At 34.7% G+C, this 24,786-nt stretch overlaps 1 protein-coding gene across 1 annotated transcript in view; it reads left to right on the plus strand.

Annotated features, from left to right (window-relative positions):
- The window catches only part of GNA12 (G protein subunit alpha 12), a 130,331-nt gene that overhangs the window by 52,735 nt on the left and 52,810 nt on the right, over positions 1-24,786 (plus strand). Inside the window, exon 2 of the mRNA XM_072597690.1 lies at positions 8,655-8,870. Within this exon, the coding sequence (XP_072453791.1) occupies positions 8,655-8,870 (216 nt within the window). The remainder of the gene's footprint in view (positions 1-8,654; positions 8,871-24,786) is intronic.

The following is a 24,786-nucleotide window of genomic DNA, read 5'->3' on the forward strand; positions in this document are numbered from 1 at the left end:
TCCTCCGCACAGCTGCCAAGTGGTTTTTCTAAAGTGCAGGTGTGACTGTCACTCCCCTACTCACTAAATTCTAGTTACTGCCTCTAGGATCAAATGAAAAAATTCTCTGTTTGACATTCAAAGCCCTTTGCAACCTGGCCCCAACCTACCTTTTTAACCTTATTAAACATCAATCTCTTTCATACCCTCTGTAATCTCTTTCATACCCAAAAAGCTGTTTTGGTCTTTTTATTCACAGATAACACTGTCTCCCTTCTCTATGCTCCCCTTCCTGGAATGTACTTTCTTCTCACCTTTCTACCTCTTAGAATCCCAAGTTTTCTTAAAGTACTTAGCTCTAGCACATCTTCATTTTGAAGCCTTTCTGATCTCCTTGGGTCCTTGTGCCTTCTCATTTTTCATCCTGAGGATTACCTTGTATATGTGTGTGTATATATGGACATGTTTTTTCTCCCTGTAGAATGTAAACTTCTTAAGGGAAAAGATTGTTTCCTTTTAATAAATCCTTTAATTCCTTTTAATAAATCCATCTTAATAAATCCTTGTTAATCAATTGTTAAAGGCATAGATGGCATGCTTCTCAGACGTGCAGATGGCATAAAGTTGGGAAGGATTACTAACACACTGTAGAGGAGTCAGGATCCAAAAAAAGTTTTGAGATGTTAGAATAGTGGGTGTAAATCTGAATAATGAATTGTAATAAAGGTAATGTAAAGTCTTACACTTGATTTCAAAAAATTAATTTCACAAGTTCAAGATGGGTTCAGGATGGTTAGAAAGACAGTTTGTTCAAACAGAATCAGCGTGTGAGATGAGAGCCAAAAATGCTAATGAAGTCTTGGACTTCCTTGGGAGGGGTAAGGTTATGGTGAAATGGAGGTTAAGCCTTCTGAACTCCGCCTGGCTCAGACCACATTGTGTTGTATTCAATTCTTTCTATCAGAGTTTATGAAAGACGCTATTAATCAAGAAACAATTATTAATTGCCTACTCTGTGCCAGACACTGTCCTAAGTGCTGGGTATAGATACAGGCACAAGCCCCTGTCCTCAAGGAATTTTTATATTGCATTTAGACAAGTTGGAGAATATTCAGAGCAGGGCACCTAGGATGACTGGAGGGCCTTGAGTCCAGGTCATGTGAGGATTAATTGAAGGAATGAGGATATTTAATCTCAAGAAAAAGGTTGGGGCAGAGGAAAATATGATAGCTATCTTTCAAATATTTAAGCCTACCATATTAATAATCAAAGGAGAGCCAACAACAATAGATAGAAGTTGTATAAAAGAGCAGATTTAAACTTGGGAAGAAATGGGGCAAAGACCAACATCCTGACACCTTATACCAGAATAAAATCCAAATGGATACATGATCAGGTTATAAAGGCTAATACTGTAAACAAATTAGGGGAGCAAGGAATAGTTTATCTGTCAGATTTATGGAGAAGGGAGGAATTTGTGACCAAACAAGAGATAGAGAACATTATGAAATACATAATGAATAATTTTGAATACATTAAATTGAAAAATTTTTGCACAAACAAAGCCAATGCAACCAAGATTAGGAGGGAAGCAGAAAACTGGGAAAGAATTTTTACTAGTGTCTCGGATTAAGGCCTCATTTCTAAAATGAGAGAACTGAGTCAAAATTTACAAGAATACAATTCATTCCCCAATTGATTAAATGGTTAAAGGATATGAACAGGCAGTTTTCAGAGGAAGAAATTCAATCTATCAGTATTCATTATGAAAAAATGCTCTAAATCTAAATTAGAGAGATGCCAATCAAAACATCTGAGGTACCACATCACACCTATCAAATTGGCTAACATGACAAAACAGGAAAATGATAAATGTTGAAGGTGTGGGAAAGTTGAAACACTAATTCATTGTTGGTGGAGCTGTGAGCTGATCCAACCATTCTGGAGAGCAATTTGGAACTATGCCCAACGGGCTATAAAAATGTACATACCCTTTGACCCAGCAATATTGCATCTGGGGCTGTATCCCAAGGAGATAATGAAGATGGGAAAAGGACCCACATGTACAACAATATTTATAGCAGTTCTTTTTGTGGTAGCCAAGAACTGGAAATTGAGGGATGCCTATCAATTGGGAAATGACAGAATAATTTGTGGTATATGAATGTAATGGAATATTATTGTGCTAAAAGAAATGACAAACAGAAAAACTTAAGAAATACCTGGATAGACTTATATGAACTGATACAGAGTGAAGTAAGCAGAACCAAGAGAAAATTATACACAGTAACAGCCACAGTATGCGAGGACTGTTTTTGATAGACTCAGTCCTCCACAACAAGGCAAGGACCTAAAACATTTCTAAAGGACTTAAGATGCAAAATGCATTCCACTCCAGAGAAAGAACTATAGAGTTGGAATGCAGAGTGAAGCAGACTGTTTTCATTTTTGTTATGTTTTGTTGTGTTTGTTTTTCTCGTGATTTCTCCCATTTGTTATAATTCTGCCATGCAATATGACTGGTGTGTGAATGTATTAAATAAGAATGTTTGTACAGAGACCATATAAGATTGCATGCCAACTTGGGGAGAGAGGGGAGAAGGAGGAGAACATTTAAAACTTATGAAGTGAATGTTGAAAAATGAAAACAAATAAATTAATAAATTTGGGGGAGAAAGAATAATTGATTCCTAACAATTAAAGTTGTCCCTGTGGACATCTTCAAGCAAAGACTGGATGATGATTTGTTTGATATTTTAGGGACAATTCTTTTTTCCTGTGTGGACCGGACCAGACTTACAGTAGAACTCTTAAATTTGGTGACAAGCTAATTCCAGAGAGCTTTGACTTATTTTATGCCACACCTCATTTGTCCTTATTTAGCTCTCATCCTACCTATGTGATATAAATGTTTGTTGAATTGAATTTTTATTAGGTTATGTATGTTTTTTATATTCTTTTTCCTTAGAGGTGAAACATTTTTAATGTAGGGTCTGTCTTTCCAATGTTATTGTTGCATAAATTGTTCTTTTGGTTCTGCTTACTTCACTCTCAATCAGTTCATACAGGATAGGTTTCTCTGAAACTTTATTCATCATTTCTTATAGCACCATAATATTTTAACATTTTTATGCCATAATTTTTTAGCTATTCCTCTTTTGGTGGGTGCTCCCTAGTCTCCAGTTCTTTGCCACTAAATAGAGAGCTGTTATATGTGGGGTTTTTTGTACACATGGGTCTTTACCCTGGTTGTGAGATTTCTTTAGGGTATAGGTCTAGTAGTGACATTACTGGGTTAAGTATGTGCAACATTTAGTGACTTTCAGGGTATAGTTTCCAATGAATAGACTTAAGCCAAGATCACACGGATCTTGTAGAGGTCATTAGTTTGTAAGTAGAGACATAGAGCCTAGGTTTTGTTATGCCTTAATCTAGTGCTTTTTCTACTGTAACAAGTTGTGTTTTGTGTACATATATCCTATTTCTTCATCTATACTTTCCCTCCTTGTATAGCATACTTTATTTCTTCCTCCTCTCAGTCATCTCACAAAATTCCCTACACAGTAAATGATTAACAAACATTGATGGGTTGCTTGTGTGGTGTAGTTGGCTTTCCTGCAGTGTGGTTTCATGTTAAGCTGCCCTTTTCTGTTTGAATCATGCATTTTAAAAACTAGGCAGGGAAGAAATTATCCAACTTTTTGCTTAAAAGCTACTAAGAGTTTTGAATATTGGTTTGATTTATCCCTACCTCTGAAAACAGCATTTAACTTTAGTTTTTTGGAGAAAAATCAAGAGCTTTCTTTTGCTTGTTTCATTTCATTAATTTAAAGAATTGTATCCTGTTTACATTTTTGTTGACATCTCTCAAATCTAAATATTGGCCAGAGTAAATCAGCCCTAGTCCATTTTAAAGAATTTAACATTCCAAATAAACATGTCCCTCTGTCTAATTTAGTGAAAACTTAAACCTCAAAAATCTTGGTTCTTTTTAGTCTGTAGAATGCTAATTGAATTTTATTTTCACTTAGTAATATTTATTACAGGAAAGTTTTAGTAAGAAAGGACCGAATTTGAAAGATTAAGGACTGAACTAGAAAAATATATTTTGAAATGAGAGAATTTGATTTACTCTTTTGGTCACTGACCGTCTGATAAAATGAAAAAATGGCCAACTAGATATGGACTATCTTCTTCGACTAGAAGTTTAAATTAGAAGCTTTTTAAGTTGAAACTGGGCTCTTTCAGTAGTTTAAAGTATTACATTGTATTAAGATGAGGTAATTGGACTCTTGAAGCGGTTTTAACTGTTTACATTTGAGTAACTGCATGAAATATCTGGTTGTTTTAAGAAATTATAATGCTGCAAAATGCTGAAATAAAAGGACTCCATTATTATTATAAGGTCCTTTTAAGAGTGAAGTAAAGTGTTTTTCATCTTGAGACTTTTTTCATGTTTGGTTTGACTCAAATCTGTAATTTTTTAGGAGTTTGGTTTTTGTTTTCAGAAAGTTGGAATTGTAAAATTATTAGGAACAAGTAAAAGTTATTTCTTAGGTCTGTGTTTCCAAGCTTCCTTATGCCATCAAATAAAAACTTTTATGACTTTATCTTTTATCACTCCAATGTAATAGCAGAGTAGTAGAAACTCATATATTAACATTAGCTTAGCAAATGTACACAACTGAGTAACTAAATGATACAATAACAAAAACACAATAGTGCCAAACAAACATCTCTCTTCCGAAGACCTTTTAATTTGCAGCCAGTATCCCCAAACGCAGCTATTCGGATTTCAAGCGTATGCCCCAAAGGAGATACGTCCCTTAACCTCAGACTTCAGAATTGAGGACAGAGTTACAGAGAGGAGTGTCTTACTAAAATAATTCAGGGGAGTTGGGGAGGATGTAGGATTTTTTTCTTTCTTAAAGTTAAAAAATGTTCTTCTGCCCATATTAATTAACTCCTTTAAGACAAAGTTTGGCAACAGCTACCGCTTTTGACTTGATTTTTGAAAGAGAAATCAGAAGTCTCCTCTTCCTGTTTGGGAGGGAAGTTAATTTGGACTGATTCCAGCCTGCTTTGGTGGAATTATACAATGGGGACACAGACTGTTTTTTGGCCAGACCAGCTAACTGCTTTCAAATCCAGCCTACGTTCATCCTAATCATTAGGGAAAGTTTAGTTTATGCAGTGGTGAAAACTACAGTTTTGGTAAATATGAATGTTCAGGTTTCTTGGTCTACTTCTCTTCCTTGATATTGAAAACATTAAGCTCTTAAAGGCACAATTTTAATTTGGAAATGAAGTTATATTTCTTATAAAGAGAACTTTTTTATTGTATAAAAATGCATCATGAAAAGATAGACCTTAGATGTTAGGCATTCTTTATCATATTAAAGGTTGAAGCACTTAATAAAAGAACTTCATTTAAAAACCTGATTCTGTCCCTGTCATGTTTTCTTCTGTGTGCTGACCCTTTGGGAGTGAGGTGAAAGGGAGAACTAGAAGTAATGAGGCTGAGACTGGGAAGAAAAGCCGCAAAGTAGGAATCTATTTAAATGACATTGTAATTTCTGAACATTTGACTGTTGCTTCTGCTTACCTGAAGTCTCTCCATCTCTTAGGGCCCAACTCAAGCTTTACTGCAGAATAATATTTAGAGGTGTAAATTATCTTAGGACAAAAGCATTAGTTTATCAGGTGAGGAAACCAAAGTCTAAGCGACCAAATGACTTGCCTCAGTTTCTTCATCTGTAAAACGAGGGGGTTGGACTAGATGATCTCTGAAGTTCTGGTAAATTTATAATCCTGTGAAGTGACAGAGCTGAGCACATCCAGATCTTTGATTCAGAATCTGTTGTTTTAATTTTTACTTATTTATTATTTATATATAATTTATTATTCAGTCATTTATTGTACTATGCACTGCCCCCTCTGCTGACCTCTTCAACTCTCTAAGTATGCCAGTTATTTGGCACTTGCCTGATAGTACAAGTCAAAATATGTTACCCATTTAGACCAACTAGATTGTTGAGCTCTCTGAGGTCAGGCATTATATCAGAGGATTCGTCATCATATCTCATATAGGACCTTGCATGTAGTAAGTGCCCAGTTAAAACAAACTGACTTTTAAAAATCATTAATTGACCAGCATGTTTCAGTGGAGTGTGTGTGTTATTTCATAAAGAAACCTATTTTTTATGCAATTCAATGAACATTTATTAAGCACCTACAACTTATAAGACTCTGGGGGATACAAGAACAGAAAACCACACCCTCTTATCGAGAAGCTTGAGGAGTCTTGCTGCAGGCAGATGATATTTTGTAAGAAAGTAAGGATCCAAAATGCCCATTCCAGGCTTCTGCAGATTCACAGGTATAGGAGAAAGAATGTGAATATGGAGTGTGTGTGAAGGAGCATAATGTGAAATTAGACAGAAAAAAATAGGTTGAAACCAGAATAGACTTAGCCAAACTGGTCCAGGTGAAAGAACTAAAATCTTTTGTTTGAGATAGTTGCCAAGTAAATTCCCTTTAATTTAGAATGATGTTCTACCAACCCATACTGAGGAACGATTGAAGTGCCATCAGTTGAGATCATGATCTCCTGCCTACCGTTTCAGTAATACCTACTCTGTCTACTTTGTTGTGCCATATATTGATGTTTTTCCTATTTAGTGTATGTACATTTTCTCCTCCTATTTTTTAAAAGTTTACCTATCATTATTATCTTCTGTTTTTACGCCAGATTACTTCTAAATATATACCTTGTCCTTTTCATACCCCTTGAACAACATCCCCTTGCAACAAAAGTTTCAAAAGGGAGGAAATTATTTTAACAAAACTAAAGATAATTGTATTTGTCAGTTTTTGCAGTATGTACAATGTTCAGTATTTATAGTCTCTACCTTTGCAACGAAGGAATTCCCATCTATTCTCTGTTGAGGAAACTATACTGTTAAAAAATAAATTGATTAGTGGGAGAAATTAGGTACACAATATGCAGAAGCAAGAAACCTAGAACTATTTGATAAACCAAAAGATCGCAGCTGTCGGAGTAAGGACTTAAAATTTGAGGGAAACTGTTCAGCAGTTTGGCAGAAATTAGGTTTATTGTAGCCTCATACTTCACACCATATACCAAGATGAGCTTCAGATGGACACTTCATAAAAATTATAGGAATAAGGAAGAATATCCTTTTGGGTCTATAGATAGAGAAATAGTTCGTGAATAAACAAGGGGGAGAGAGGATCAAAGATGATAAAATGGAAAATTTTGTTTACATAAAATTGAAAAGATTTTGCACAAACAAAACCCACATAGCTAAAATTAGAAGGGAGATAATTAACTGGAAAATATTTATATCAAGTCTCATTTGTAAGGTATGTAAAGAATGGATTAAAATTTATACTAATAAGAGCCATTCCCAACTGATAAATGGTCAAGGGGTATGAACAAATAGTTCTCAAAGGAAGCTATCAGCAACTATATGATAAAATACTTTGAATCACTAATAATTAGAAAAATGCAAAATAAAGCAATTTGGGGGTTCTATCTCACACGCTTCAGATAGACAGAAATGACAATCTTGGAGGGTCTTTGGGAAAACAGGCATGTTGACTGTTGGTGGAGCTATGAATTGGCCTAGCCATTCTGGGAAACAATTTGGAGCCATGCCCTAAAATTCACTGAACAATGCACTTTGACCTAAAAATACCATTATTAGGCTTATAACCCAAAGAAGTCAAAGAAAGAGGAAAAAGGACACCCATATGTACAAAAATATTTATAGCAAATTGTTTTGCGTGGCAAAGAACTGAAAAATGAGGGAAGGGCCATCATCGCTTGATGGCTGAACAATTATGTTACATGAATTTAATTGGATGCTATTGTGATTTAAGGTAATAAGAATATGAATTCAGAGAAACGTGGGAAGACTTTGTATGAATTAATGCCCAGTGAAATGAGCAGAAGTAGGATATGAATTTATATGCTAATAGCTACATTGTAAAAGCAAATAACTTTGAGAGAGTTGAGAACTCTGATTTATTATCGGGACCAACAGTGATCTATGCTGTCTGTCCCCTGACAGAGGGATGATGAACTAAATAAATAGGCAAAACATACTGTTTTGATGCGGCCAATATGGAAAGTTTTGGTTTTTTATTTTTTGCTGCATATTTGTTACAAGAGTTTTTCTTTTTATTTTCTTTTAGATTACAGAGGGGTTGGGAATGGGAGAGAGAAAATAAATGTTTATTAATTAAAAATGAAATAAGGGGGAAAAAAGCAATTCTTCGTCAGGTTCCAAGTTATGTTCTTACTTAGTTAAGAAGAAATTTCTTAAAACTATTTGAAAATTCACTTTAATTTTGTCCTTAAAATATGCTTTTCCCCTTTCTTCCATCAACCCTGATTTTTTTTAAAAAAGTCTTTTCAATGAGTGATAAGATATCATGGCACAACACGTACGTTTATATATACACATTTATGTTGTTATTTAGTTACAGTGATGTTACAAATTGAGTTCCTAGGAACAAAAACATCAGAAATCTAAATTATTGATTACTGTGATTAAGTATCATGGCTTGTGAGATACATTTTTTTAAATTCTCATTCGAGTTCCTTAACAGTCTTCATACTAGTTATTTTAATGTCTTATATTTTACAGGGCTCAAGAGTTCTAGTTGATGCTCGAGACAAACTTGGTATTCCTTGGCAGTATTCAGAGAATGAGAAGCATGGGATGTTCTTAATGGCTTTTGAAAATAAAGCTGGGATGCCTGTTGAACCTGCTACTTTCCAGCTCTATGTACCTGCTCTGAGTGCTCTTTGGAGAGATTCTGGCATCAAGGAAGCTTATAGTCGCAGGAGTGAATTTCAGCTGGTAAGTAAACCCTTTCTGTTAGGTAGAAAAGTGTTGTAAAATAGACTGTCATTTTCGAGACTTCAGCATTACTTTTTACATGACTTCAGTCTTAATGTTTGCTTAATACAAAGAGGAAGTGTTGGTTCATAGCTAGAGAACTGACCTTCAGGCTAGGAAGATCTGGGTTCATATCCTACCTCTGACTCACACTGGCTATGTATGATCCTGGGCAAATCACTTAAAGTCTCAGTGCGCTAGGCAACTCTCCAAGACTCTTAATTTGCAGGGACTGTTGGCCTGAGTTGTAAGAGGGAGTTTCCTCATCATGGAGCTCCCTGTACCACTGAAATCACAGATCCAGTCCATATTTCCTCTTTGCAAGGTGTACCAGTTGTGGGTCTTACCATTTCAACTGTATGAAGGAGGAACCGTTGGGACATACTTGAAAATCTACATGTGAAAAAAGAGTTTAATGAATAATTTTTAAAAAACAATAATACTAACGTATTGTTCATGTTATGTTGCTTTTCTCCCTGAATGGGTAGGCTGAGTCTCCAGAGCAAGGCTGTGATATCTCTCTTGTAGGGTCTAGTGGAATTGGTGGGGTTCTAGGAGTTTGCCACCATGTTTAACAGTTGATATCAATTAACCAGAATTAATTAGTTTTTATAAGAAATATTTACCAGGATGAAAAACATTAGATACAAAACATGCCCTGCAAGAGTCTATGACACACCCCCCAGGACATGAAGAAAGGCTCAAGCTTATCCAGCCCTTGTCACAAAGGGGTAACTCACAGTTGCTGTTTGCTTCAAGTCCTTTTCTCTCCTTTTCAGATCCTCATGAAGTTACCCTTTGGGTGTGATTTACCTTTTCTGCTGGGCTTCTTATAGAGCCTCACAACTGCTTTTCCTCAGTGTTTCTAGTTTGTCCTAGTCAACCTCATGCAGACATTGTTCCCTTAATGATGTTCAGGGCTGCTGCTAGGATACTGATGCAAAAAGTCCAAACCCTGTGGCCCCTCACTGTTCGCAAATCTACAAGAGCCCTCATTCATCAGGGAGAGAAGCACTGGGTTCTACTCAGCCTCCTCCCACTCAGAAGAGTTCTCAGGGACTGGGTTAGCTCTGTTCTATCTTCTTCACCACATAAATTGCCTTGGTTCTAAACTGGTTTTTTATTTTATATAAAAACAAATGGCATGACTTAATTTCTTTAGCCAATTCCAAAACACTTCTTTCATGCCGTCATTTGGCTTAATCCAATGGTCTTTACTCCTTCCATATTGATCAGAGACCTAAGTTTGAAATGCCTTTGATTGATTCGGTAGAGATGCTTAGAGCTTGTTCACATGTAGTTCTTAACTGATTCAATTGAGAAGTCTAAGCTCTGTGTTTATTGAGGTAGTTCTATGGAACCTTACATTTGTATGTTGCTTTATAGTTTTAAAAGCACTTTCATATATTGTATTTCGTTATATTGAATATAATATACATGTATATCATAGATATGCGTACATGTATAGGATTATGTGTACAGTGATATGATACACATGGACATATGTAGTATTGTATTTCATATTTAATGTAGTATTGTTTGATGCTTACAATCTAAGAAAATCCATTTGTCCAAGGAATAAGAGAAATTTACCAACAAATTAAGGGCACAATAGAGCCCTTTGATAAAATGGATTGATTAATATACCTTTATGGTCATCTCCATTGATATATTGATATTGACAAATCTTTTTTATATATTGGTTCCTTTGAGGTATTCATTTGCAAATTATTTCCTTTGGATTATTTGTTTTCCTTTTGAATTTAGCAAGTTTGAAATAGACTCATATCCTTAAGTGACAAGTCTAAAAATAAAAATTGTTGGGTGTTCGTTCTGTATGCCATTTGGTTTCTTTTGAACTGCCTTTGGACATTGAATATAGTCTATTAACTATATCAAATTAAAATTTTTAGGCTTTTTTTCTATAACTGGAAGACTTTTGTGTGATTGGTACTAATATGTTAGGGGAAAAAACTTTCAGTTGCTTTCCCACTAATGGTAATTTGCATTCAGCCAACCACTTACTCTTTCTCCTAGTCACTTTTATGTCCAATGGCATTCATTTGCAAGGTCATTGGTTAGGGCTAAGAATTGTAGTTTGTAACCATGGAATGTGTTCTATATGAGTATAGAGCCTGAACCTTAGCCTCATTAATACCATGTACATATGAGCTGTAGTAAAGTTCTTGAGAGAAAATAGAAGACTTTTTTTAAAAAAATCACTGTCCCTTTTTCTTCCCTTTTGCTTTTTGTAAAATTGAGATAGAATCTCTGAACATCTTATCTTCATTTTACATGATTGTAAATCTAATTTAGGGACACCTTGCAGTGTTACGGTACTCAGTGAAATTAACACACTTTGATTTGCAAAGAGTAAAACTTGAAAGACTTCATGATCAGTAGGAAATCCTTCTCTTCCATTTGAGAGTTGACACCTTTGGCAGACTTGATTCTTTGTTTTTTGCTTCACTTGATGTTAGTAATCAGAGGGTTGGTGAACAAAGTTGTTTTTGTTACATTTATTTAAGACTCCTATTGTTTTACCATGTATATGGGAGACCTTTTGTTGGAAGAGAGCTATTAAGGTAGTATTTGTCTCATCAAACCAGTGCTTTTTTATAGAAAAACAGTAAACACAATGGGATTTTACATTCTCTGTGTGTGATTGCAAAACTTGTTTGCAAAAACTTGCCTCTTCCTTTTGAACACTATGAAGATTTGCAGAGACTAGGAAATAGGCATAAATGTAAAAATTGTTATTAATTAAAAACAGTAATAAATATATTTATATTCATCTTTTTTGGCAATAACTTCAATTTTTTCTAAGTGTTTGATAGCCTCTTTTTCAAATATCTTGAGATCAATGATTCAGTCTTCAAACCTGTTGCATATCGCATAGACGTCTTCTGGTTGTATCTTATCTAATACAGCTTCTTTTCCCATCTTTTTGTTTTCTTTAATGCTATTTCTTTAATGCTGCTTCTTCATATAAGACATCAAGAACTGCTTCTTTATATTCCAAATATTTCACATCTATTCCCGTAGTTTTCATAGATCCAGAGCTAGAAGGAACCTCAGAACTATCTAGTCTTAAGTCTCTCATTTTACAAATGAAGAAGCTGAAGTCAAGAGAGGCCAAGTGACTTGTCCAAAGTTACACAGGTATTAAGTGTCAAAGGTGGAATTTGAATCCAGGTCCTCTGAATTTTCAACATATCAACAACCTGTTAATAAAGAAGAATTTATAATATGAAACTTTATAGATCTTTGACCTTCTTTGTATCCCCAGAACTTGGCACAGCGCCTGGTATGTGGTAAATGTTTATTGGCTTACTCATTTCTGTTTCATAACACCTTTAGCTCTACTGAGGACCAACTCTTAATGGAAACCTTTGATAAACCACCCGTGCCTCCCCAGTTGTTGGTGCTCTTTTTGTCCTCAAATGATTATATATCATCCAAACTCCTGAATGCAGAAACTATTTTTCGTCTTTTTGACCCCAAGGCGCAGTGCCTTGTATGTAGTAGGTACTTAATGAATGCTTTTGAATTGAGTTTCTACTTTCATTGGTCGTTTTTTAAAATGTCTTATTGATGACTTTTTTTACATCAATCACTTTCCAATAATTCTTTTCCATAAAAATGCTACCTTATAACAAAGAAAAGCAGCTAAGTAAAACCAGTCAACCCCGTAATATTTAGCAACATTTCTTTTCCTTTGATTTTTTTCCCATCCCTCCTCTCTGTTTCCTTTCCCTTTCTATACCAGGGCTAACCTGGGCCCATGGATTTTTTAAAAATATTTTGATAACTGTATTTTAATATTATTGGTTTCTTTTTTAATCCTGTGAGATTTGTTTTATGGATTTAAAAACATTATTCTGAGAAGATGTTAGATTTTACCAGATTGTGAGAAGGGGGCACATAATATTAAAAAAAAAAAAGTTAAGAATGATTTCTCCTTATCATATCTTCTCTCTCACTTCCCTTTCTTCCCTCGCTTTTATCTCCTCTCTGAGTTTCTGTCTTCACTTTTCCCCCCTCCTCTTTGTTCCCCTTGCCTGCCCATCTTTTATTCCCCTTCTCTCTCCCTTTCAGGCCTGTTTCTTCCATCCCCTACCCCCTAAGGGTCCATCTAGAACCTTGATTCAGGAGTAGAGGAGGCTTCTTAGGAGGTCCTTATGATCTTCCTTCCCATTCCATTAGTTCATCATTTAGGCCTTCTAGGTTAGGAGCTATCTTCTTCTCCATGGCTCCTTCTCCCCCTCCACTTCTGCCTGTTCTTTGAACTCTCTTTGTCCACAGGGAGCTTCCTCCTTCTTGAATCTCTCTCCCCTTCTTCCTCTGTCCAGCTTCACTTGGCTCAACTCCCTCTTCTCTTTCCCCTCCCTCCTTCTCTATTGTGTTTCCATTTCTGTCTCCTCTCTCTTCTTCCTCTTTTCCCTTCATGATCTCTTTACTCTCCACTCATCCCACATGCAACATTCCGCCCTTGTAGCTACCCCCTCTCTACTAAGAAGATTGGTCATTCATAGCTTTTAGTATTTCTTAAAGTCTTATTCCTGTATTTTCTTTTTATATCACTTGCATTTTCCAATGTGTTTCTTCTTCCTCGAAAATTAAAAAGGAGGGGAAAGTTTTGGCAAAACTAAGCAATACATTTTAAGTTTAACGTTATTATGTACAGTGTTGTACATTTTCTCTGTCTCTGTCTCTCTCGTCCCTGTCTTCTTTGACTGTAAAGTATTGTGCATATGAATGCATTTGAATAACAAAAAGTCCTATACAGTGTAAGGTATTATCCTTATTTCTAATATATTATCCTTGTTTTCACACAACCACTAAGTGTTTCAGGCAAGATTCAAACTGAGGTCTCCCTTACTACACTCTGTCCAGCACCATCAAGCATTTATTAAATATTTACTATTCACTAGGGACCATACTAGCTTCTGAGGATACAGAAATATAAATAAAATTGTCCCTGCCCTCAAGAAACATACAATTTATTAGAGGAAAAATTAGATCACATCTGTGTGTACACCAAATGTTTATATAGAGTGTAATGTAATCCCTAGCAGCTGTGTGGATCCTTGGGGAGGAGATGGCCTTTGGGCTGATCTTTGAAGGAAACTAGGGTGGAGATGGAGGTGAAAAGAGGGTTCATTCCTTGCCTGGGGGACGGAATAGAGACAGGAAGCAGCGAATCATGTGAATAACAGTTAAAAAGACCAGTTTGGAGTATAATATTAGAACAACAAAGATTCATAGAGAATCTTCATTTACTATTCTTTGTATGGAAATATTTATGTCTGTCAAGTTCACCAATTTTAAAATGATGGAAAAAAGCCACTTCGGCCATACTAACGCATTAAGGAGAATAATTCATAAGACTGGAAGTAGGAATCAGGTTGTGAAGGGATTTAAATGTCAAACCAGGAGTTTGATCCCATTTGGTTCTAAAGATAATAAGGAGCCCCTAGAGTTTATTTAGCAGTAGAGAGACATGTTCAGTGCTGTGCTTTGAAGATAGCACTTGTGAGTTATGTGGAAGATGGACTGAAGAAGGGAGAAATTTGAAGGGGAGACCAGTTAGAAGACATTTAATTGTCTGCGGTCCCCATTAGAAGTGAGAAGGGCCCGAATGAGGGCAGTGGCTCTGTAAGTGAAGAGAAAGGGGATGAGAATGAGAAACGATGTGGAAAAAGAACCAACTAGACTTAGAAAATGGTTGGAGACATTCACACACGTTTTTCCTCCCCTTTCCTGTTCTTTAAGACACTTTTGTTTACGTTTTCAAGACTTTGGACAAATACGTTCGTACTGTTCCATGACTTTAGTAGAATGTATTAAGGGTACGATGTAGGGACAGGTGTGAAGAGAGCAGAACGGCTTATACAACATCAGCAGCATTGTAAAGACAAACAAGCTTGAAAGAGTTCAGAACTTTGATCAACATAGACAAGTCACAGATGAGACACGCAGAGCAGGACATACGTTTATGGACATACATGTACACTGGCCAACTTGGCATATATCTTGTAGGGTTTTTTCTGAAAGCAGGTAAAGAGCTAGGAAAGAGAAAGAGTAGATGCAAGTTCATCTAAAAAGTAACATTTTAATTAAAAATACATTTAAGTAGAAAAGTGAAGTAAACTGTTTATGTGCAGGGTGCATTGTTAAACTGTCATCTCCCCTTTGCAAGTTAGGGAGAATTGCATTCATTGCCACTGTATCTGGGGTGGCACCTGCACGGAGAAGATATAGAACACTAATTGATTAATTTATTGATTCCTGGAAATGAAATGATTCTACTAACTGTTGAGATTTTTCTGTCATATTCCAGAGAATTATATCTTTGGTCCATTGAATAAAATTCACAATTAATTAAAATTAAACTGATATTTCTATAAAAAGCTGAATTGATAGAAGGAGTATTGGATGCAAAGAGAAGTATAATTCAGCAGTCAGCTGATTGTCTGTATCACTATGTATGAAGCATCAAGGGAAGCTACTATGTGTATTTGTGATACATTAACTATAAAAGGAGCATCGCAATTAGAGAATAACTCTTAATAGATAATTTTTTTTGTCCTTAGTTATTGTGGTTGCTGTTTTTTGTCTCATTATTAAGTGCTATGTCATAAAGTTGCCGGTATTATCCTCATGCTTTTCCCCTACCCCATTCTCTTAAAATTTTAAGGGTTTCAGTAACATGGTTTACTCAGGCGTGGAATGCTATTTTAGCAAAGCTCTATGATAAAAGTATAGTCAATTTTGCTATACAAAACAAATTTATTCCAAGAAGACTAATATATTAGGGAATAATTTGAGTAAAATGTAAATTTCACTTTGCCTATGAGAAATTTCCTTCTAGAGAATCAGTAAGAATACAGAAAACTGCACTACGTTTCAAACCCACAAACAAGCCTTTCCAATGCCTACTTCTGTAAGTATACATACTTTGTCTTTTTTCAAGGTAAATTTCCATATTGATTCTGTATCTTCTGGTGCAGTAGGAGTTGTGTTTGTCAGCCTTCCTCCCCTCCACCATGGCCTCTGGCCCGGAGGCCTAGCCCTTTGGGAACCCAGGCACAGACTGAGCAACAAACCTGATGAGGCTGCAGATGTCACCAGTACTTATGGTAGTTTTTATGTATTTCTAACCATTTAACATGTATAAAACTTTTTATTAGGTTCCTATCTTTTCTTACATCACTGGTTAAATTTTTGTGTGTTAGATCCCTGACCCCATTTTTCCCATAAGCTCTAAGACTGTGGTTTTAATTGTGTGATTTTCCATTGTGACGTGATATTTAGGAAGGAATGTATCACATTATAGAAGAACTATTTCCTTATTTTCCAAATATCTTTTCTGAATTCCTAAAACAAATATCAGTTAATACTTTGTGGTAATTACCACTTTTTTCTTTATAAAGAACAAGCTAATCACTTGACATTCCAAGCTAATATTCATTTGGAAATTTGCTGATATTTTTCTCCTGATTTGAAAAATACTTTTTCCTTAGTTTTTCACAATAAATTTCCAAAATATTTGGAGCAGTTCGGGTTCAGTGAAAGATAAAGATGCTGTAGCTGCAGTGACTTGATATATTTTTTGGGGTGTCATGTAAGACAGAATGAACAGCACTAGACAGCATTGTTTGTTCTATAAATCTATGATGGTAGTTGTTAGCATCATCAGGATGAGGATGATGGTGATGAGTTTAAGTTTTCCTGTGCATGTGAATATCTTTAAATGTGGCCCTAAACTAATCTGATTTTTAATTTTTAAGTTTGATTTTTTGCCTTCACTGTTCTGTTTTATTGCTATGCTCTGACCTTTTTTATGCACACTCTCTGTATTATATAGGACCTAATTCTTTGCCAGTTTTTCTGCTCATTCATTAGCCTACAGACTGATGACAAACTTTGGAGGAACAGATTCAGCTTTTCAGGCCAGTGGATAAAAGGAAAATCTCAGGAAACAGAACACAGAGCATCATTTATGTTGGTGGGCTTTGAGGACAGTTTTATGGTAAAGTGTTACCAGCCGTTGATTTCATTTCTTACCATATAATTGGTAGCTTTTTGAATAGTTCTTTTACTAGCAAGCTATCACATTCTGCTGATAAGACCCATACTATTAACTTCAGTAAATAAACATTGAGACCCCTTTGGAATCATTTTCTTCTCTTATGATGTCTAGAAAATGGTTTATTTGAGAATTTGTGGCACATTTAATTAATATATTCTGTTCAGTAGATAGATTATATTATCTGAGGTTTGTGGAAGTAGTTAGAATTATTATGAAAATTATAAGTGCATTTTATTCTAATATTTTTAATTACTTTGTTTTTATGATCTAGACTTTGTTTCAAGGAGAAGCTCCTTTTCATTTTCCTGAAGGCTTTGAAATCAGTGGGTTATATAGAAGAGAGATGTCAAACATGGCTCACAACACAAGAGCAGCCTGAATCAGATTAAAATATAATTGGAAATATTTAACAAAATAAATGAAAAAATAAAATAGAACATAGATAATGTTAATATGTGGTTTTCTAAGTCATTGTGTGGTCTCCAGAGATCCTGGTACATGGTTTCCTGTTTATATTTGAGTATGACAGTGAATGGTGCTCGACATTAAAGTCTCTGAAAAAGTAAAAGCATGCTATGACTGGCTGTGCTCCCCTACCTCGATGAATCCAGCAAGTGGTGTAGACCGCATCGTGGGGGCCATGAGAAGTGTAGTGGCTAGTGGTTGCAACTAGATTAGCTTAAAGATATGTCAGATAAGGTTCTGAAAACTACAGCTAGATTCTGACTGATTGGTTAGGGAAGGCTGTCTCTAGACTATTCTAAAGTAATACCTGATCAGAACTGGTGAAACTTCTCATTTTTGCTTCAAAAAATGGTTTCCAATAATGCATAACTACATATACACAAGTGTGTATGTGTGTATGAACGTATGTGTACATATGTATGTGTGTAAATATATTTTTATACATGTTCCTGATATAATGGAAATATTTTGTTGCTTTACCTCACTTCTCTTTCCTAGGCTGGGCTTAGAGCTAAGGCTCTTTTTCATAGATAAATAGAAATTTAAAACTCAATGCAGTATGTAGTCCAAGTCTTTGATGCAACAAGTGGAAAAACAGACCTAAGGAGGTAAAGTGACTTCAAAGTCCCCCAACTAATTTTTAGCAAATCAGGATTAATATCCAGATTATAGGAGCATAGGTTTAGATGGAAAAGATCTTTGAGGTCTGTTTGTCTAATTCCCTCATTTTATAGTTAAAGAAAATGAAGCTTAAGAGTAACCAGTTGTGATTAACTAACAGTCATATATGTAATAGTAAGTGGCACAGCCAGGATTTGAATCTCTGTATTCTGAATCCAAACCATGCTTTCTCCCTTTCTGAGTCCTGGTCTACTGTTCCCTTTTAAATAAATAATTGGAAAAATAGTAATTGCTCATGGATAGGATGAGTAAATATAATAAAATGACAATGCTACTTAAATTAATTTACTTATTCAGTGTCACACCAACACATAAATGCTACTTTCTAAAACTAGAAAAAATGATGAAATTCTTTTGGAGGTAGCAAAGGTCAAGAATCTCAAGGGAAATAGTAAAAGGAAGTGGAAACAAAACAAGCATAGTAGTTTTAGTCCTCAGAACTGTACTACAGAACAGTAATTTTCAAAACAATTTGGTATCGGTTAAAAAATAGATCAGTCAGCGAAACAAATTTGTTAACACAGCACATAGAAGCAAATGTATCTAGTAGCCTAGTATTTGATAAACACAAAGATTCATGCTACTGGGATAATAACTTAATGTTTGATTAAAAATTGTTGGGAAAATTGCAAGATGGAAGAAATTTAGACCAACAGCTCACAATTCATTCAAAGATAAGGTGCAAAAAATGTCTATGACCTAGATATAAAATATCGCATCATAATGAAAATTTTAAAACTTGGAAAAATTACCTCTCAGATCTATGAATAGAGAAAAGTTCATGACCAAATAGAGGAGAGAGACAATCACAGAACATAAAATGTATAACCTTGATTACATAAAATTTAGAAGTTTTTCATCCAGTAAAGCTAAGATTGAAAAAGAAAGAATTAACTGGGGAAAGGTCTTATTTCCAAGATATAGCAGGAACTGATTCACATTTATTAGAATAAGGACAATTGATAAATTGAGGAATATGAACAGGTTGGTAAATAAGAAAGTAACCCAAGTAATTAGTAACGACATAAAAATACTCCAAATCATATGTAATTCAAGAAATGCACGTTATAGGAATTCTGAGATTCTACATTACACCAGTCAAATTGAAAAAGATGACAAAAAGGGAAAATGATAAATGTTGGAAGAGCTGTGGGAAATAAGACACTTTGGGTATTACATATGAGTGGGTATAAGTATCCTGGAAAGCAGTTTTTAAATTATATACAAAGCTACTAACTAATACATATTCTTTGACCCAACTATCCACTCCTAGATCTATAACCAAAGAGATCAAAGACATAAGAAGAGGTCCTATATGTACAAAAATATTTGTAGCGGCAATCTTTATGGTGTCGTAAGAGTGGTATCTAAAGGTATTGCCATCAATTGAGGAATGGCTAAATTGTGATATATGAATGTAATGCTGTGCTGTAACAAATAAGGAAATCAATCATTTTGAAGTAATCTATATGAAATACCTATATGAATTAATGTGAGTGAAGTAAGCATAACCACAAGAAACAATTCATACTTTAACATCAATATTATATTAACTAGCAATTTTGAAGACTTTTTAAACTGATGAAGAATTAAATAGAACCAGAGCAGTTTATACAGTAACAACACTATAAAAATAAACTGAAAGCTGTAAAGACTCTCTCAATACAGTGACCACCCATGATTGGAGAGGGCTGATATGCTCTCCACTTCTTGACCAGGAGGTTATAGATAAGGAATACACACATGCCAGTAAGGGAATTTCTTTTGCTTGACTATGCATTTTTAATACGTGGAATTTGTTTTTCTGTTCTCCCTCTTTCTTTTTTTTCCCAATGGAATGGGGAGTAGGAGGGAGAAAAAATAGATTTCTGTAATTAAAACAATTAAAACAGAGCTTGGAATGCTACAGATGTGGAATGTTGCGAGCACTTTAAGATGAGGTCACTGTATTATTAGCTCTACTTAATGGTTTTATTTTGTTACAAGAAACCTTACAGAGCAGGGTATTTTGTAACTATAGTGTAAAGACAAAATAGATCAAAATGAAACTTTAAAAAAATTGTTGAGACTTTTAGGGGTTTTTTAAACACTACTATCACTTCCCAGTAACTTTCCATAGATCCATCCCTTGTAACGAAGAAAAATGATGAAGCAAAATCACAACAGCCACTATATCTAAAAGTATATACAGCACTCCATGCCTAATAGTTCACCATCTCCCTTTTGAGAGGAGGGATTATATATATCATCACTAGTCCTCTACAACTAAAATTGTTCTTTTCATTTAATCTGAATTTTGATGTTTTAATGTTGATTTCATTTATGTTGTGGTCCTTGTGTACTCAACTTTTTCCCCTTCCTTCCACGACTAGTGGAACTGGGAAGGACATAGGAATCATGCTAGTTACAGTGCTTCTTGGGGTCTTGATCCCCAACTGAGAAGTGTGGCATGAGAAATGGGAAGCATGAAGCAAAGTTGTTTGTTATTCTTGGATTACGTATTGGAGAAAATCCTTTTCATTCCTTCCTACCTATAGTGTTGACTTTTTTCCTTTCAATAAGCATGCATGGTATTAATCCTTTAAATATCCAGGGGAAAGGGTGAAGAACCCACCTACTGTAAAAGAAGAAAAAAAGTTTTTGGGGAATAAATGAAGTGCTTTTACCATTAAAGCAAATCATCATGGAAAAAGTTGTCCTATACCTTTCTAGAGGAAATTGTATTTTTTTCCTACAGAAATGACTGTGACAAATATTAGCAAGATTCTTTGTAAAAGTACCCATGACAAATGTCAACAAGGTAATTGTAGCTTATGTGCCAGCATCTATTGCAGAAAATGAAGTATAGGAGTTATATTAAAAATTTGATGAAATCATCCAAACTAAGCCCATGTATATGCCTTGATGATCAGTGGCTTCAACAAGAAGATGGGCACAGGGGAAGAGATTGAAAAATATGAATTAAGAAAGAAGCCAGAGTCTTATAGACCAATGGTATCAAACTCAAATAGAAATGAGGTTTGCTAAACTGCACCTAAAGATCCCTGTGGGCACCATATTGACTTAGAAAACTACATATTTATGTTACAGGGTTTTTTTGTTAAATTTTTCAAATTACATTTTCATTTGTTTGGGGCCCACTCAGAAGGTGTTATGGGTCACATGGGTTGTACGCCTGACACCTCAGTTATAGATTACACAGAAGCCTATATATCATTTATACTTTTTTCATGAAGATAAAGTATCGAACTGAATAATTGCACAAAAATGCAATTGAACATGTATTATTTAATAGCAAATGGTTACTATCTTGAGAGTCATTTTAGAAATGGCTTTGTAATCACTTCATCAGTTGATTAGAGTGAAGGTCAGTAGTTACTTATTACTAACTTATTTATATTTATTATGTATATTACACATAAAGTATATATTATTTATATATCAATAGTTACTAATTCATTACTATAAATTAGAAAAATAAGACATTTGATGAAATTAAAATACTTCAAATCCAACCAAATCTAACCTATTCAAATAAGCAACTGAGTTAGAAAAATGGGAAATAAAAGCAAAGCCATTGGTTCTGATTATTAGCATTTAAAGAATAAGTTTAATGGGTGTAAAAGTCACTTCAGAAAGGAGGCCAAAAGAGTCCCAAAGTCCAAGACAACAAATACTTGCTTAGATTGCCAGGGGTAAAGCTATGGCAGCAAGCACCGTTCTGGAGTTCAAGTTTATTTACAAAAACATAGAGGAGAGGAAGGTTATAAATGGTATCACTGCACCAGAAAGGCAAAAGAAGTAGAGGGGAAAATAATCCCATACAAAGCTTAATGTTATTCCCAGCTATGTCAGATTAATCCAAGAATATTTATAGACAGAATTGGGAAAGGGGTAGTGTGTAGATATGAAGTATAACAAGTCTGCCCAAGTTTTAATCTATTCTTTGCAACAGTAATAGTAGTAGAAGCTTTCCTTTTGGAGTTGACCATGGTCATGCCCATAGTGTTCTGTTAGGCTGTATAAACAGAATTTAGGAAGCTGATCTCAGCAATTGCAGCTAAAACAAATGTCCAAAATAGAGGCAGAAGACATCAGTGCTTGAGACAATACAAGTTTAAGAGAATATAAGATCCTGTTATATTTGTTATTTATTTATTACAAAAGATTTGATTCATTAGAACAAAAAACGACTGGAAGTGCTCTTAAAATAAGCTCTTGTGAACATGTCAACGTACGGAAGCCAAAAAGTTAACTTATTTCAGGAGTCTGTTAATGAGGTTATATAACAGTGAGACATAGGCTAAGGTGTATAGCTTTTAATTGTTGTGATAAAAAGATCATCTACATTAATGAAATCACAAGTGCATTAAAAGAATGTGTGTGTGTGTGGTATCATCTGAAAATATCCTTGCTTTTATATGATGGTAATGAATTAATAATGAAATATAAAAAATAACATGCCATAACAGAAGCCCAATAAGCACTACACCATAAGCGTTTTTGAAGGAAATGTTCTTTAAACTTCTCTGGAAAAAGTTGATTTAATTCTCATTGCCCATTGTAATATCTGGCATGATAGAAGAATAGAGGGGAGAGAATGCCTTAATAAAATCTACCAGTAATCAGAATGAATAAAAAAACTTTTCACAGTTTTTTGCACAATTTCCACAAAATTTCCACAATGTTCAGGATGGTACTTGGTTTCACAGGAAGTACTTAATAAATTCTTTTTCATTCACTCATTCCAATTATGAGCCACTTGAAAAGGATTACTTTATTAGGTTGATCCATTTGCTAAAATCTGTTGGCATTAAATCTCTGGAAAACAAAGTTCCAATAGGATTTGCACCTGAACTGCCAGGTATCTTTTCCCAAAGAGGGTATGAGTATGTACACAAACACATCCAGACGGGTGTGCAGGTTGATGTATTTTGCTAATTTTATATGTAGGTAATTTCCCTTATAAGTGGTCCTTTGTGAATATGAATGCAATCATATTCTTTTTGAGAGATTAGATTAAAGCCTAACCTAATGCAGTCTAAAAAACACATCTTCCAAAAGAACAGAAAAGTTCACAAATCATGTATCAGCTTTTCCTTTTCCTTTTCTTTGTGCTTAAAGAGTAAACACAAATCCCTGTGATTATGTATTTGCCTTCTAGAACCGAGTGGATAGATTCTATAATAGCAATGGTTTTCTTGGGGTGTCTCCCTTCTATCTTCCTTTTCTCCCAAAGGCAGCCCAACTATCTCTTCTTTTTCTTCCTTTCCTCACTCCTGTTCCCATGGTTTCTTTCTTATAGAAAAGTATGTAAGGAGAAGAAAAAAGTTTCATTAAAGTTTTTTAATTATGTTGTCAAGTCTTCTTAGTTTTAAATTCTTAAAATACTGATTTCTTTATAATTGGCATGAAACTTTTCCTCCCATAAAACTTTTTTTGTCTTTTGTACATTTGAATACATTAAATATATTTTTCTCAAATGATAGCAATCATCTATTAAGCATCTTCTCTTTATCAGGCACCATACTAAATTCTTGGGGATTCAAAACCAAAAATGAAATACCCCTCTCTTCAAAGAGGTTACATTCTATTGACAGAGACAGCACATACACACATAAGTATATATGGAATATGTTACAAAATAAATACAACACAATTTGGTGGGGATGGGAGGATAGAGAGGCCGCGATAAGATAGCCATTGATGTGTTTCTAGCCCTGGCAAGTGACATAGCAATGATTCTGTGTTTTCTTTACTTTTTGACATTTAACACCCCTCTTTCCCCTTTAAAATGGGTGTGATGTATAAACTAAGAAGTTCACTTTTATATGCCACTAATTTTAAACTTGCTCTTTCCTTAATTAAACCTAATTATAAAGTTCTTGGAGACAAAATTGATCATGGGTTTTTTAAGCCTTTTTTGTTACTATTGTAGCCATATGCATCCAGAGTTAAGTCATCATTTCTGGTTGAAACTTGTTTTAATTGTTGCCCTCATCCCTTTTAAGCTAAATCTTTGGAATAAGTAGAATACTGTTTGAGTTGTTGTCTACTGGTTAGTAATAGCACTGAAATCTGCTGGAACTAATTTTGGAGTAGTGTAACACTGCATTGGTTCCCAAGTAGCTTGTTTGGATGTATTAGTATATCACATAGATCTAAATGAAATATAAAGGCAAATTAAACTTTATCAAACAGTTTTGGTTTCATTTCTTCCCTGGCTTAGACTACTGAATGGCTACTCCTATCTTGATTTTCTTTTACTTTTTCCTCCCTTCTTTCTTTTCTGTTTTCTAGAATTACTTGGAGGGGATCTTAGAGATCAACTGATCTAACCCATTTGTTTTATAGATGATCTCTGAGGCCCAGAGAGGTTAGGTGATTTGCTCAAGATCACATTGGTAGTAAAGCTTCAAGGGCAGAATATTGTTCTTTTAATAGAACCATCTTGCCTCACTCATCTTGTCCAACTGTTGACCAAAGCATAAATCTCCTCTGTAACATCCCTGACAAATGCTCATTCATTTTTTGCTTGAAGACATTTCATTATGGCAGTCCATTCTATTTTTTTTTATTTAGAATGTTTTCATTTTATTGAAATCATTCACTACAACATCTACTCATTAGTCTTAG

The sequence above is a fragment of the Notamacropus eugenii genome, chromosome 3 (genome assembly GCF_028372415.1).
Source record: "Notamacropus eugenii isolate mMacEug1 chromosome 3, mMacEug1.pri_v2, whole genome shotgun sequence".
Taxonomy (NCBI): domain Eukaryota; kingdom Metazoa; phylum Chordata; class Mammalia; order Diprotodontia; family Macropodidae; genus Notamacropus; species Notamacropus eugenii.